At 36.7% G+C, this 12,267-nt stretch overlaps 1 protein-coding gene across 2 annotated transcripts in view; it reads right to left on the reverse strand.

The window, feature by feature from the left end:
- Window positions 1-3,093: 3,093 nt before the first annotated feature.
- ORC2 (origin recognition complex subunit 2) overlaps window positions 3,094-12,267 on the reverse strand; it is a 49,138-nt gene continuing 39,964 nt past the window's right edge. For both annotated transcript variants that reach the window (XM_061203793.1, XM_061203787.1), the window contains 5 exons: window positions 10,840-10,986; window positions 10,063-10,234; window positions 7,679-7,740; window positions 6,500-6,618; window positions 3,094-4,351 (listed from right to left, as the gene is read on the reverse strand). In XM_061203793.1, coding sequence (XP_061059776.1) covers window positions 4,265-4,351; window positions 6,500-6,618; window positions 7,679-7,740; window positions 10,063-10,234; window positions 10,840-10,986 — 587 coding nt within the window. In that variant the 3' untranslated portion in view covers window positions 3,094-4,264. The remainder of the gene's footprint in view (window positions 4,352-6,499; window positions 6,619-7,678; window positions 7,741-10,062; window positions 10,235-10,839; window positions 10,987-12,267) is intronic.

A 12,267-nucleotide genomic window follows, 5' to 3' on the forward strand; every position in this document is an offset into this window, starting at 1 on the left:
TCTTAACCACTGCGCCACCAGGGAAGTCCCCGAGTTTTTTTCTTTTTAATGCTTTTATATGTATTTCCAATTTCTCCACTGAGCATGTTACTATGGTAATGGCAAAAGCAAATCTTTTAAAATACTATTTGTCTAAGATGAGAAAGCATAGAATTTTATATTTCCTTTGTAGGATCCTTTTCCTACCAATCTTTTTTCTCCTGGAGGCTTTGGGATCCTAACATAAATTATTCTTGGTGGTTCATCTGTAATACTGATTCACTACAGAAATAACCAATAGGAGTGAGCCTTATGAAATGCCCCCCAGTTAGAGTTGGAGGAGCCACCAAGAAAGGTGGGAGAACAGCTAAGTGTCAGAAGCCAAGAAGTAGAAAGCTTCAATGAGATGGTCAGCTTTGTCAAAGTAGAGAGAATGAGATAGCAGCTTTGAGAGACTGTCTTAATGGTATTTGCTTCATTCATTCATTCATTGTTTGCTTTCTGTGTGCTGGGCCCATAGACATGTGGGGAGGATAGGACAGAAATTTGGATGACCGTTACAATAAACTCTTAAGTAACTATGATAAAGATACGCATAGGGTTTATAGGGAAAGTCTTCTGGGGAAAGGGGGTAGAATTCAGTCAAGAGGGACAGCTTGAACAAGTGCACTAATTAGAGAAACAGCACAGCACATTGAAAAACCCAAGTAATTAATTCATTATTGTCACGGTGGAAAGCACAACGCAGGGAAGGTATGGTCAGAGGTGATGATGAAGAAATAAACTGAGGCCAGTAGCTCTCAAACCCTCCTTTTTTCTTTATAGCACATTCAAGGTGTGATGTGATTTCATCTGTGACAGTGACTGACGACAGCAGTAAGGATCTCAATGGAGTTGAAGTAATTTTATGTTAAATCCAGTTTCTTTACTGGCATGCTAGCATTTCTAAATAATTAAAAATACCCCCAAACACATCCTATGCAGGATTTATTTTTATTTTTTATTTTTTTCTTCCTGTGCAGTTTTTAAAAAATAAAGTACCACTCAAGATTATTTACTTTCAGCTGTCAAATTTTCTGAACTGTTAACTTTAACATGTTGATCGCTTAGTTGTATATATCATTGCTTTTCAAACTTTAATGTGTACCAGAACATCTGGAGATTTAGTTAAAATGCAGATTGATTCAGATGCTCGAGTAAGGGCCCAAGCATTTCTTAAGTTCCCAGCAGATGCTGATGCTGCCATTTTGAGGACCACACTTTGGGTAGCAAAAGTAAAGATGCTGAAGTGTTTAGGTGACCTAAATACTTAAGACTTGAGGCCCAAGTGATATATGCCAAAATAATGAAAATTTGGTAGTGAGCTTTGTTATACTCATGCTTAGTTATATTTTCCATAGCATTAGTTATTTCAAATTTACTTTATTCAACACATTAAGGATACTGTAATTTTTAATGCTGTTAAAACCTCAACTAGATGTTTCACATCACATTTCCATATTCTCTCAACTGCCTAGCACAGAGCCTTCTACTTAGTAAGTTCTCAACAAACATGAATTAACATGGCATAACAGCAATTTGAAAAATTAAAGTATGCGAGACTCTCCCAAGGGAGAGAAATCAAATAATTACAAAAAGCCTGAGAAAGTCATTTACATGACAGTTTATTTATCCCTTGGCTTTTAGGAGACACAATCTGTGATGAGGCAGACTCTCATGACTCACTGTTATATCTGAGAGCTACTCAGGACTAAGCTGGAAGAGTCACCTCACCTCCTAGAATGTAGGAAAATACATTGTGAACTTGCTACTGGCTCCAGGTTTGAATTGGTTGGGGGGAAGAATACAGTTGACCCTTAATGTGGGGTTTAGGAGTGCTGACCTTCTGCACAGTAAAAAATCCAAGTATAACTTATAGTTGGCTCTCCCTGTGTATGCTGTTTCTCTTCATATATCCGTGGGTTCAACCAACCGTGGATTGTGTAGTACTGTAGTATTTACTATTGGAAAAAATCTGCATTTAAGTGGACCCACACAATTCAAACCTGTGTTGTTCAAGGGTCAACTGTAGATTTCTAAAGTTTTGTTAGTAATATTTTTTTTAAGTAAAACCTATGCACCATCCCTCAAACTTACTGATCTTTTGTATGAATGACATGTTCATATATTAAAATGACAAACATGATGCTAAGAAAGTTCAGTTTCTGGAGTATCACAAGAACCGGTTTAGAACTCCCTGCCTAAGGAATTCAGTATTACGCCAAGTTTGTAGAGTGTAACTGTCTGTCCTGCATCCCCTGTGCCTTTTTTGGCCTATTTTAGCCATTTTATTAAGAGAAGCCAGAAGAATCTTTCAAGGTTTCAGGTCTGTTCAATCTTGCGAGAAGCGAGTAACAGCAGAAGTTTGGAGCCTTAGCAATCAAACTGATAGAGCTTAAGCAACACTGATGTTGAAACAAGGTAATGAAGAACATATAAAACTGTAAGATGCACTCATAAAACTTGTGAAGCACTTCAAGATATCTTTAGTAAAAAACACCCAGTACTATAAATGAAAAAAAATGGTTATATCCAAATTGGTTTCTTTATTAATAGTAAAGACTATTCACACATACTGCTTGCAAACAGTATAGACACAAAAATTATAAAAATAAACCAGTAGATATTTAAGGGCAAATGCAAAGTTTGCACATTAGTTCATTAAAGATTTCGTATACTTTTTTATACTGTAAGTTATTATAAACTAAATATATTAAGCAAAAAACAAAAACAAGGTGCAAACCAGCAAGTATCATATGCCACCATTTGTGTTTTTAAAATGAGAAATACAGACAAATACCCTTAGATGTGCACAGAATACCTTGGGAAGAATGCTTAAACTGCTGTCAGTGGCTGCCTAAGGGACTGGATCAGGGGATGGTAAGGAAAATCACTTTTCATTGAATATCCTTTGGTACAATTTAAAATTTTAGAATCCTATTCATGTATAAATTTAAATATTTTGATTAGTAATTATGCTTAAGACTAAACCCCTTAATACATGGATTTAAAATAAAATTACTTCATTATATGACACAAAGAAATGATTTTAAAAATTCTGATCATTTTGGGAAATACTTTCATAAAAGGGGTTTACAAGATGAGAAATGAGTGAGAAATGCTGATGCAGTATATTACAGTGATATTTTAATGAAGAATTTCATTTCCAAGTATGAAATAGTTCAGGGAGTATGTGAAGACTATCAGCTGACTACAGTGGCCAAGATTAGCCTTCTTTTCTTTCCTAAGAGAAAAAAAGGCTTGCGTATTTAGGAGGTTTGAAATTGTCATTTTAAGAAAAAAACTGAAATGTCTTACAGTGAATTTTAGGCCCGCTTGATAGAGAAATCAAATTCATTTAAAGCCAGCCATTAATATGCTGCTCATCTGCATGTTATTCAAGAAAAGAAAAACATGTTGATGTACAAGAATAGTTAAATTTTTATTTTCTGCTGCCTTGAAAAAATAACTAAAATGAAATTCAGGTTTGTGTTTCTCTAGCCTGGCTTCTAACTTGTATCATGAAGGTGACGGCACAGACATTAACTGTCCTGAGCAGCGCGATCTGTCACTGTTCATGTGCTTTCTGGGATGGGCATGCACCCTATATACGCTTCATGTTTTTCCTGCTCTCCCAACTGAACAGCGTCATGCTCCTTCTTCCTCTATCAGCAGGTAGCCTAAATCCAAAAGGAGAAAGCTGAATCACCTACTTTCCCCCAGTCTTACACCTTTTGTTAAGCCATTTCAGAAACAGTAAGAGAGGATCTGCCTTCTCTGTTATACTCTTCAATTCTGACACATGGAATAGCAGATAAAGCCGATTTACGTGATGCTGCAGTGTCTTTGTACTTCCACACTCTGGAACAAGCACATTTGCAAATAGCTCCAGGAGTGTTAAAAGGCCCTCGAAATATTAGGAATATCATCTCTGGTATAAAAGAATTCAAAACATCCAGTTCCAAATAGTCCCTGAGCACACTGTCCCTTCCAGCAAGGAGTCTCCAGAGAGGTAATGAATGAAAGGCACGTTGTCTCCAACTTGAGGACCACTGCATAGTACTAGGATGGTACACCAGCCAGGCTAATAATCAAGGTTCTAACTGATGACATTCCCCCTCCCAATTTTAAATCTTGTACATTGGAAAAAGAGTCTAACATTGGATGTAAACACAACACTTTAGACTAGAGGAGTGGCAGCTGGGGTACAACTCTTCCACAGAAGATTCAAGAGTACAGGAGAGCTTCAAAATTCCTCTTCTTCCTTCTCCAAGAAATCAGTCAATGTTCCATTGTCAACAGGAATTAATAAATATTCCACTCCATCAGTTCCCTAAAAGATGTAAGAATACCCTGGATGTTAGTCATTCGTAAGAGATATATTTGAATCCTACTGTAGGTTAAACAAAAAATTGATTTGATTTCATTCATATTTTATATAAATATAAAAGTATAAAAATTAAGGCTAGAGGGCACACAGGCATATATATCTATTAAGTACACTGAATTTATAGTTAAGCCGCTTTATAGTGGAAAAGACTAAAGGATAAGAAGGTGGGTATTTAATTTTCCACCTTCCTGCTCTTTCTAAAATCTTATACCACTGATTTCTCTGTTCTTTTAGTCCCCTTTCAACTGGATCCTTCCCACTGGCTATAGGTTCGGGTATCTCCCATTTTAAAATAACCCTCACTAGATTCCTCATTCTTCTCCATCCATCATATAACCCTGGCACCTTTCCAGAAGAGTTGTCTATAAATGGTGGACTCCATTTCCTTGCTTCTCACTCAACCCAGGCCAACCTACCTACTGCCACCATTATCATGTCACCAGAAGAGCTTTTGCTTAGCCCACCAAGGAATTCCAGTTTCCTAAATTCATTATATATCTTCAGTCTTTGTCTTTTTGGCCTCTCGGCAGCTCCTGAGACTGCTGACCTTTTTTTTTTTGGCTGCACCACGCAGCATGTGGGATGTGGGATCTTAGTTCCTTGACCAGGGATCGAACTCGTGCCCACTGTGTTGGAAGCGTGGAGTCTAAACCACTGGACCACCAGGGAAGTCCCTGACCTTTCTTAAAATATGCTTCTCTTGGCTTCTGTGACAACTTAGTTTTCTTGGCTCTGTGGCTGTTTCACCTCTGCAGGCTTATCTTCTACTTGGCCGTTAAGTGTCACACTGCTAGGCTTAGTTCTTGGCCCTCTAATCTCACTATATGTCCTCTCTCTAGATAGTCTCACCAATGCCTGGTTTCAGTTATAACTTAAATATGTAGGAATCATAACCTTGTATCTCTAGCCCAGATCTTTTTCTCTGGTATCTTGTCCCAGGAATCCAAATGCCTAGCTGACATCTCTACTTGGAAATCTCAGAAGAACCTCAAACAGAGGAAGTCCAAACATATAAGACCATGAACTCATGCTATGTCTCCCCCAAAATGTAGCTCTTCCAGCTTCTCATCCAATGATCCCACCATCTCTCTGGTCGTGCAAGCCAGAAACCAGGAATCACTCTTGACACTTTCTTTTCCCTTGGCTCCCATATCCAATCTGTCATCGATTCTTGTCAATTTTGAATCCAACCACTCTTCTCTCTTTACCCTAGTCCAGATTACCATCATCTCACCCAGGCTACTAACACCTTTCTAGCTGGTCTCTGTGCCTTGACTTCTGGCAATCACCATCTTACCCTGCCCCATTCCACTCTCCATACCATTGTCAGAACAATTTTTTAAATGACTTCCCATTATTTCAGAATAAAGATTAAAACCCTTTCCTTGGCCTAAAAGTCATGCATAGTCTACCCCTTACATCACTATCTTTTCAGCCTCATTTGTGTCATGCTGGCTGCCTTTTTGTCTGGGGCCTCTTTACATGCTGTTCCTGGCTAGAATTCTCTTCCCTTCCCTCTCTGACCAGTTATCTCCTAGTCTTCCTAGGTCTCAGCTCAGTGGTCTCTTCTGATACCCATAACTAGGTCAAATCCACCTATTGTAATATGCTCTTTTAGAACCATGTCCCTTCTGATCACAGGACTTACCACAGTTTAAATTTTACGTGTGTGTGATTATTTGGCAAATGTCCATCTCCTCCATTAGACTTTAAGCTTTATAAGAAAAGAAATTAGGTTTTTGCTAACTTCTGTATCCTAATGCTTAGTGAAATATCTCATATAAAGTTAGTGCTCAATAAATATAGACTGGATTAATGATAGGGTAGAAGGAAGAGAGGGAGAAGGAAATAGGATTATTTGACTCGTTTCTAATGGCCTGTTACTCTGGACTAGAAGTCATAAGTCTTCTGCTCTACTCTGAAGCAGAGTACTTTTACCTTCTCTCTGTCTACAGAACTCAAATGGCACACTGCCTAAATGGATCCTTGTGACCCATCAGGCAACCTCAGTTTCATAATCAGGCATACTTGTCCTTAAGTAAATGAGATACACTAATCCTGGCACACAATGCTACAGCAGCAAAGTCTCACCTTCTTTGCTCTTATAAGCTTGTGGTCCCTAAATTCAGTTAATTGGGCCCGAAGTGTCAGATCACTATTGACGAGGAATGCCTCCCGACACTGCTGGTAAAAGTCTTGAAAAGAAAGTCCTGGAGAGTTCAAAAGATAATGTGAACATAAGTCAGTATTTAAGACATGACCCCATATATGGATACCCATGCCAAAGAACACAGAAAAGTGCTATTACCAAAGTATGTCAAAGCAGCCAGTAAGTGTTGAAGTAAGTATCTCTGGAAGAAGCAAAGCTAGGGAATACTTAGGTGTTATGTACTGTGGCTTACATTCTTAAAAGAGAACTGATTGGTTGAAAGCAGTCAACTGTGGCCAAGTATGACATAATCCCATGGGCAGTTTTAAACAGCGCGAATAAAGTTGACTTTTTTTTAAAGAGGGAACTAGTAAGTCAAATGACAGCTGAATGATTATTAAAATGTGTGTTTAAATTTAACACATTATTTCACTCAAGGGGAAGAAAATCTAAGATGCCCAGCATATGAAATATATGTAGTTGGTAGACACACATCCATAGGTAGCACAGGAAATCTTAAAAGTAAGCTGGATTTGTCTTTCAATTTGTACTGGCAAACAGCCTGTTCAGCAGTGTATCTGTAGGGCTGCTTGAAAATTTTTGATATGGCAGACACGATATCACAGAGCAAACCATTTATTCACTGCTGTGAAAAACTGCAGTGCTATTATTAGATTCTAGAAAAAACAATTTATGGGATGAAACAGAAAGTCACACAATTTAATATCATAAATATTGGATACCATGGGGCTTCCCTGGTGGTGCAGTGGTTAAGAATCCACCTGCCAATGCAGGGGACACGGGTTCGAGCCCTGGTCCAGGAAGATCCCACATGCCATGGAGCGGCTAAGCCCGTGCGCCACAACTACTGAGCCTGCACTCTAGAGCCCATGAGCCACAACTACTGAGCCCACGTGCCATAACTACTGAATCCCGCGCGCCTAGAGCCCGTGCTCCCAGCAAGAGAAGCCACCGCAATGAGAAGCCCGCGCACCGCAACGAAGAGTAGCCCCCGCTCGCCGCAACCAGAGAAAAACTGCGCACAGCAACGAAGACCCAACGCGGCCAAAAATAAAATAAATAAAATAAAATAAATTAATTAAAAAATATATATTGGATACCAATGTAAGAAGGGTTATCCTGGTTATCCAGCTGATACTTTATTAGTAGCCTGAAAATCCCCCTAAGGAAAAAAAAAACAAACAAACAGGAATTCAAATCCACAATGTTAGCATTCAAAGATAACAGCTAATAGTAAAATACACAAAGAGTGTGAAACACCTGGCCTGTCTGTATTACCTTCTGTTCCTTTCTCAAGGAACATCGTATCCTGGTCTACTTAAAAAGGAGAAGCTTTTTTATTTCCTTTTAAAGAAAAACTAGGAGTACAGCTGACCCTTTAACATCACGGGTTTGAACTGCGTGGGTCTACTTATGCGTGGATATTTTTCAACAGTAAACACTACAGTACCACACAGCCCCCAGTTAGTTGAACCTGCGGATGCGGAGGAACTGTGGATATGGAGGGCTGACTGTAAGTTAGGCACAGATTGACCCCCACGTTGTTCAGAGTCAACTTGGTTTTTTTTAGACTACAGGTTGGTCCACTATAGAAAACTTGGAATATATAATCAAAACTAAAGAGGAAAATATTAACCCCATAACCTTAAAATAACAGCCACTAACATTTGATGTGGAGATCATACATGCATATGCTGCTTTCTCAAGTCTTTGTGGAACAAGGCAGTGTGAAAACATAAATTCATGCATTTACATATGGTATACACCATTTTATACCTCTCTTTTTCACTTATTGATTTTCCCATGTCTTTAAAAATTCTTCCTAAAGTTTTTAATGTCTGCTCATCTATCATACCACAAACTGACCATTTCCCTACTGGTTTTGGATGTTCACATTACTTCCAATTTTAATTAATAAAAAATATTAAATTATTAAATTAAATACAATTGTAAATAAATACTCTTTCATATTTTGGATTGTTTCTGTAGGAGTGTGTACCAAGTAGAATTATTGGGTTGGAAGCAGTGTTACATAAACTAAGTTCCCCAGAAATCCCTGGATTTGGCAAAAATTTTAAACCTTTTGCATTTTCATTTTTATGACAGTCTAGAAGATAATTTCTATAAGCATATTTTGGATCATCTGAATGACCACTTTATAACTAAGTACTACCACTGACTACACTGCTGAATTTTGGTGAAGATTTTTTGATCAATCACATTCATACCAAGTAAAGACTAAATTATACTGGAGTGTACAGAATGAACCAAAAAAGCATTGGAGACTAGCACACAGACATTTAGGTATGCCCAGCTAAAAAATAATTGCATTAGAGCATTAACATTGCATGGATTCCCAAGTTTATATGGAATAACTTGCAACAGTCCATTAGGAGTAAGCATAATAGTAAAATTAAATGAACACTTTTTCTATTCCCAATTCCATCAAAAATTTTGATTAGATATTCATTTAATACATATTTCACTATTACTGCATGATAATCTTCAAGTGTACAAAAACAGCTTTATAGAGTAACAAAATTCACTGAAATTAGCATTTGAGGGTTAACATCACAAGGGAGTCTTGTGATGATAAAGTTGCGTATCTTGACTGTGGTAGTTACACAAGGCTACACATGTGACAAAACTGCACAGACCTAAACCCACACACATGTACAAATGGGTGCACATATCAATGGTGAAATCTGAAGAAGCTCTCTGGATTATGCCAATGTCAGTCTCCTAGTTTTAACACTGCACTGTGGTATGAGATACTGGCAGGGGGTGGTTGGGAAAGGAATGCTCAGGACTTGCCTCTTAACGTTTCTCTGTGGCCTCCTGTGAGGCTACTAAACACCTTTTTTCAACAGGTTAATTATGCAATTAATTTTTTGCTGGCTTATGCTGTATACAACTTTCCTTAGCCTTTATTAATTAGCTTTTATTAATTCAGGTATGCCTCTTGGTTAGGCTGCTGAAGGGCTTCACTGGAGACACTATACGAAGATGTTCGAGATTTAAGAGCATGAGCTTTGGGACCACGCAGATATGGATCAAAATCTCTGTGCCCTTTACTATCTACCTGAGAAGAGCTGTGAGGATCAAATGAGCTGTTTCATGTAAAGGGCCCCGTGTTTGAATCATAATGTTCAATATGTAATTAAAAATAACTATCAAATTTAAGTAAAATCCATCAAAATTCTGCTTTTTCCTCTATGATGAACACTGAGATGCTCTTACTCAGAAATATAAAAATCTATTAAAAACAAAAATGCTGGTACTCCTGTTTTATTATCGGGCAATTTGAGACTACTACTGAGTAGTCTGCCTAATGCATAACCCAGTACTGGCAACTATTATTACTACTATTTCTCTCAATCCTGCAAACTAAGTAAGGACTTTAGTATCGCCATTAAAACCTAGTATGGCATATCTTAAAATATATAGAGGTTTTTGAAAAAGAAACTATAGTTTTCATTCTTACCTTGCGTTAGGGGTAAGGCTTCGTAAGACATGAGTTAGGGAACTAAGTGGTAGTGATCCAGATTGTTTAACCAGAAGAGAATTCTCATAGGAGGTTTCTTCAGTATAATGACTATATGTAGTAGTTTCATACCAGAGCCAGTTATAAAGACTCTGCTTTGCATGATCCCACACTAGAGTACATGATCAAAGAAAACAAGAATTACTAATTATTTTCATATTGTCTTGTTACTAGATTCCGCTCTAGGAAAGAACAAGATAGCATTAAATAAAAAGTGAATCCTGAAAATTTTCATTTTTGCTATTTCCCCATCCAAATCAGTACCTCACAATCTAATTTCACTGTCAATCAACATCTGAATCTTTATTTGTATATTAAATACAAGTTAAAATATATTAGCACTACCAAGGCATTCTTTTAAAAATTTTAATAATTTAACATTTTGTTTTATAGGATTATCACAAAGTCTGAATTAAATGCATAAAATAAATGTTGCAATTCCACAAAGAAGAGTAGAAAGAAACCAAAATAATAGTTGGGTCTCCTCTCCTTCATGAAACTTTAGCTGTAAAACACACCCTTTACTATCTAAATTTTTATTTCCAAGAATTATGTTCTAAATCAGATTGAGGACACATATTTTTGGCAACTATGTCTTTAAACATGCAACAAAGGAAAAGCATACTTAAAAATAATAAAAATGCTGTGACAACATTAAGAAAATTAATTTTCAAAGACTGATATCTCAAGAAGGAAAAATAGTAATATTTAACTTACTGAGAGGAGCATTGAGGTGATCAATAGATGCTATAAGGTATATATTACGTAAAGATGACAACTGTCCAATAATCTGCTGGCTTTTGTCTCCTCTCAACATTTGGCTATCCAAATTGTGGATAAGAAGAAAGAGTTCTAAAGAAGACTCTAAAAGGAAAGAGAATGCAATTATTATTTTCAGTGAGTACTTGTGAAGCCCCCTACCACATGCAAGGACTGTGTTAAAGAATATATCAAAGTAGCACAGGACAAAAGAACTATTGCTTAGGGGTATGCAATTTATTTGAGAAGCTATGTCAGTCACTCATAAAACAGGCAAGACATTATTATAGTCTTAAAAAAAAAAAAGAAATTCATTGGAAATCAGTAGACACTGGAGCAGTTAGAGACTTAACTGGAATGGTTAACACTTGAATCAGACCATGAAGAAACGAGTTTTAATATGGCATAGGAAATAAGGCAAGATACATATTGGATTGGAGGTGAATCTGTGCATGTTGAATTGCAAGGTGGGATAAAGGAGGGAGTGGTCCCCTCCTCCAAAAAAAGGAGTTCTCATTAAGCATTAAGAGAGAATATAGAAAACTCTGGTTATCACAAAAGCCAAGAGACAAAAGAAGAGAAGGGGAGAGGCTTAGGATATTGCCCAAAGCATGAGAAAGGTCAGAGAAGTAAAATATCATAAAAGTCAGTGAAGGAAGAATTTGGATGATGGAGATGTCAACACCATCAAATACTGGAGAGATCAAGATAAACAAAGGGTGAGGCAAGGTCAGTGTTTTTAGTATGAAAAAAATTACAGGTGATCTTCAAGCATACAATTCAGGTAGCACAGAGGCAAGAAATTAAGAAGGAAACAAGTAAAAAGTAGAAGGCAGGACATGTCTTCAAAAACTCTCAAATCATATTGAAATAGGGAAATAAAATAGAGTGAAAGGGCAGTAGAATCAGGTAAATATTTTTCCTAAGATGGAAGAAGTTCTATACATGTTTAAAAGCCATTGCTAAGTCCCTCAGGAGCTGGTAAGAAATGGGACATTAGCATTTATGACAAAAGATGAGCCTTTTAAAGAGGATAAGTACATTTCTCTTCCACTGGGGATAGAGGGACAAGAGAGACAATATAGTGACAAAGATTCTGAGATGACACATTTTTGGAAGTCCAAGGTTCCTTAAATTCTAGAAGTCACCATAGTCGGTATTTAAATTATATGTAAACAAACATATAATTATTATATTACATATGTAATATACAATTATAATTTATATAATTCATAATTATAAAAGATTTATATTATATCTATGTAAAAACATTTATATGATTTATATAATTATAAATTATTTAATACAAATATAAATTATATTTAGATAATACAGATTATATAATATATAAATATTTATTATAATACGGATTATATATAATAGAGT

Source organism: Eubalaena glacialis, chromosome 1, assembly GCF_028564815.1.
Source record: "Eubalaena glacialis isolate mEubGla1 chromosome 1, mEubGla1.1.hap2.+ XY, whole genome shotgun sequence".
Classification (NCBI taxonomy): domain Eukaryota; kingdom Metazoa; phylum Chordata; class Mammalia; order Artiodactyla; family Balaenidae; genus Eubalaena; species Eubalaena glacialis.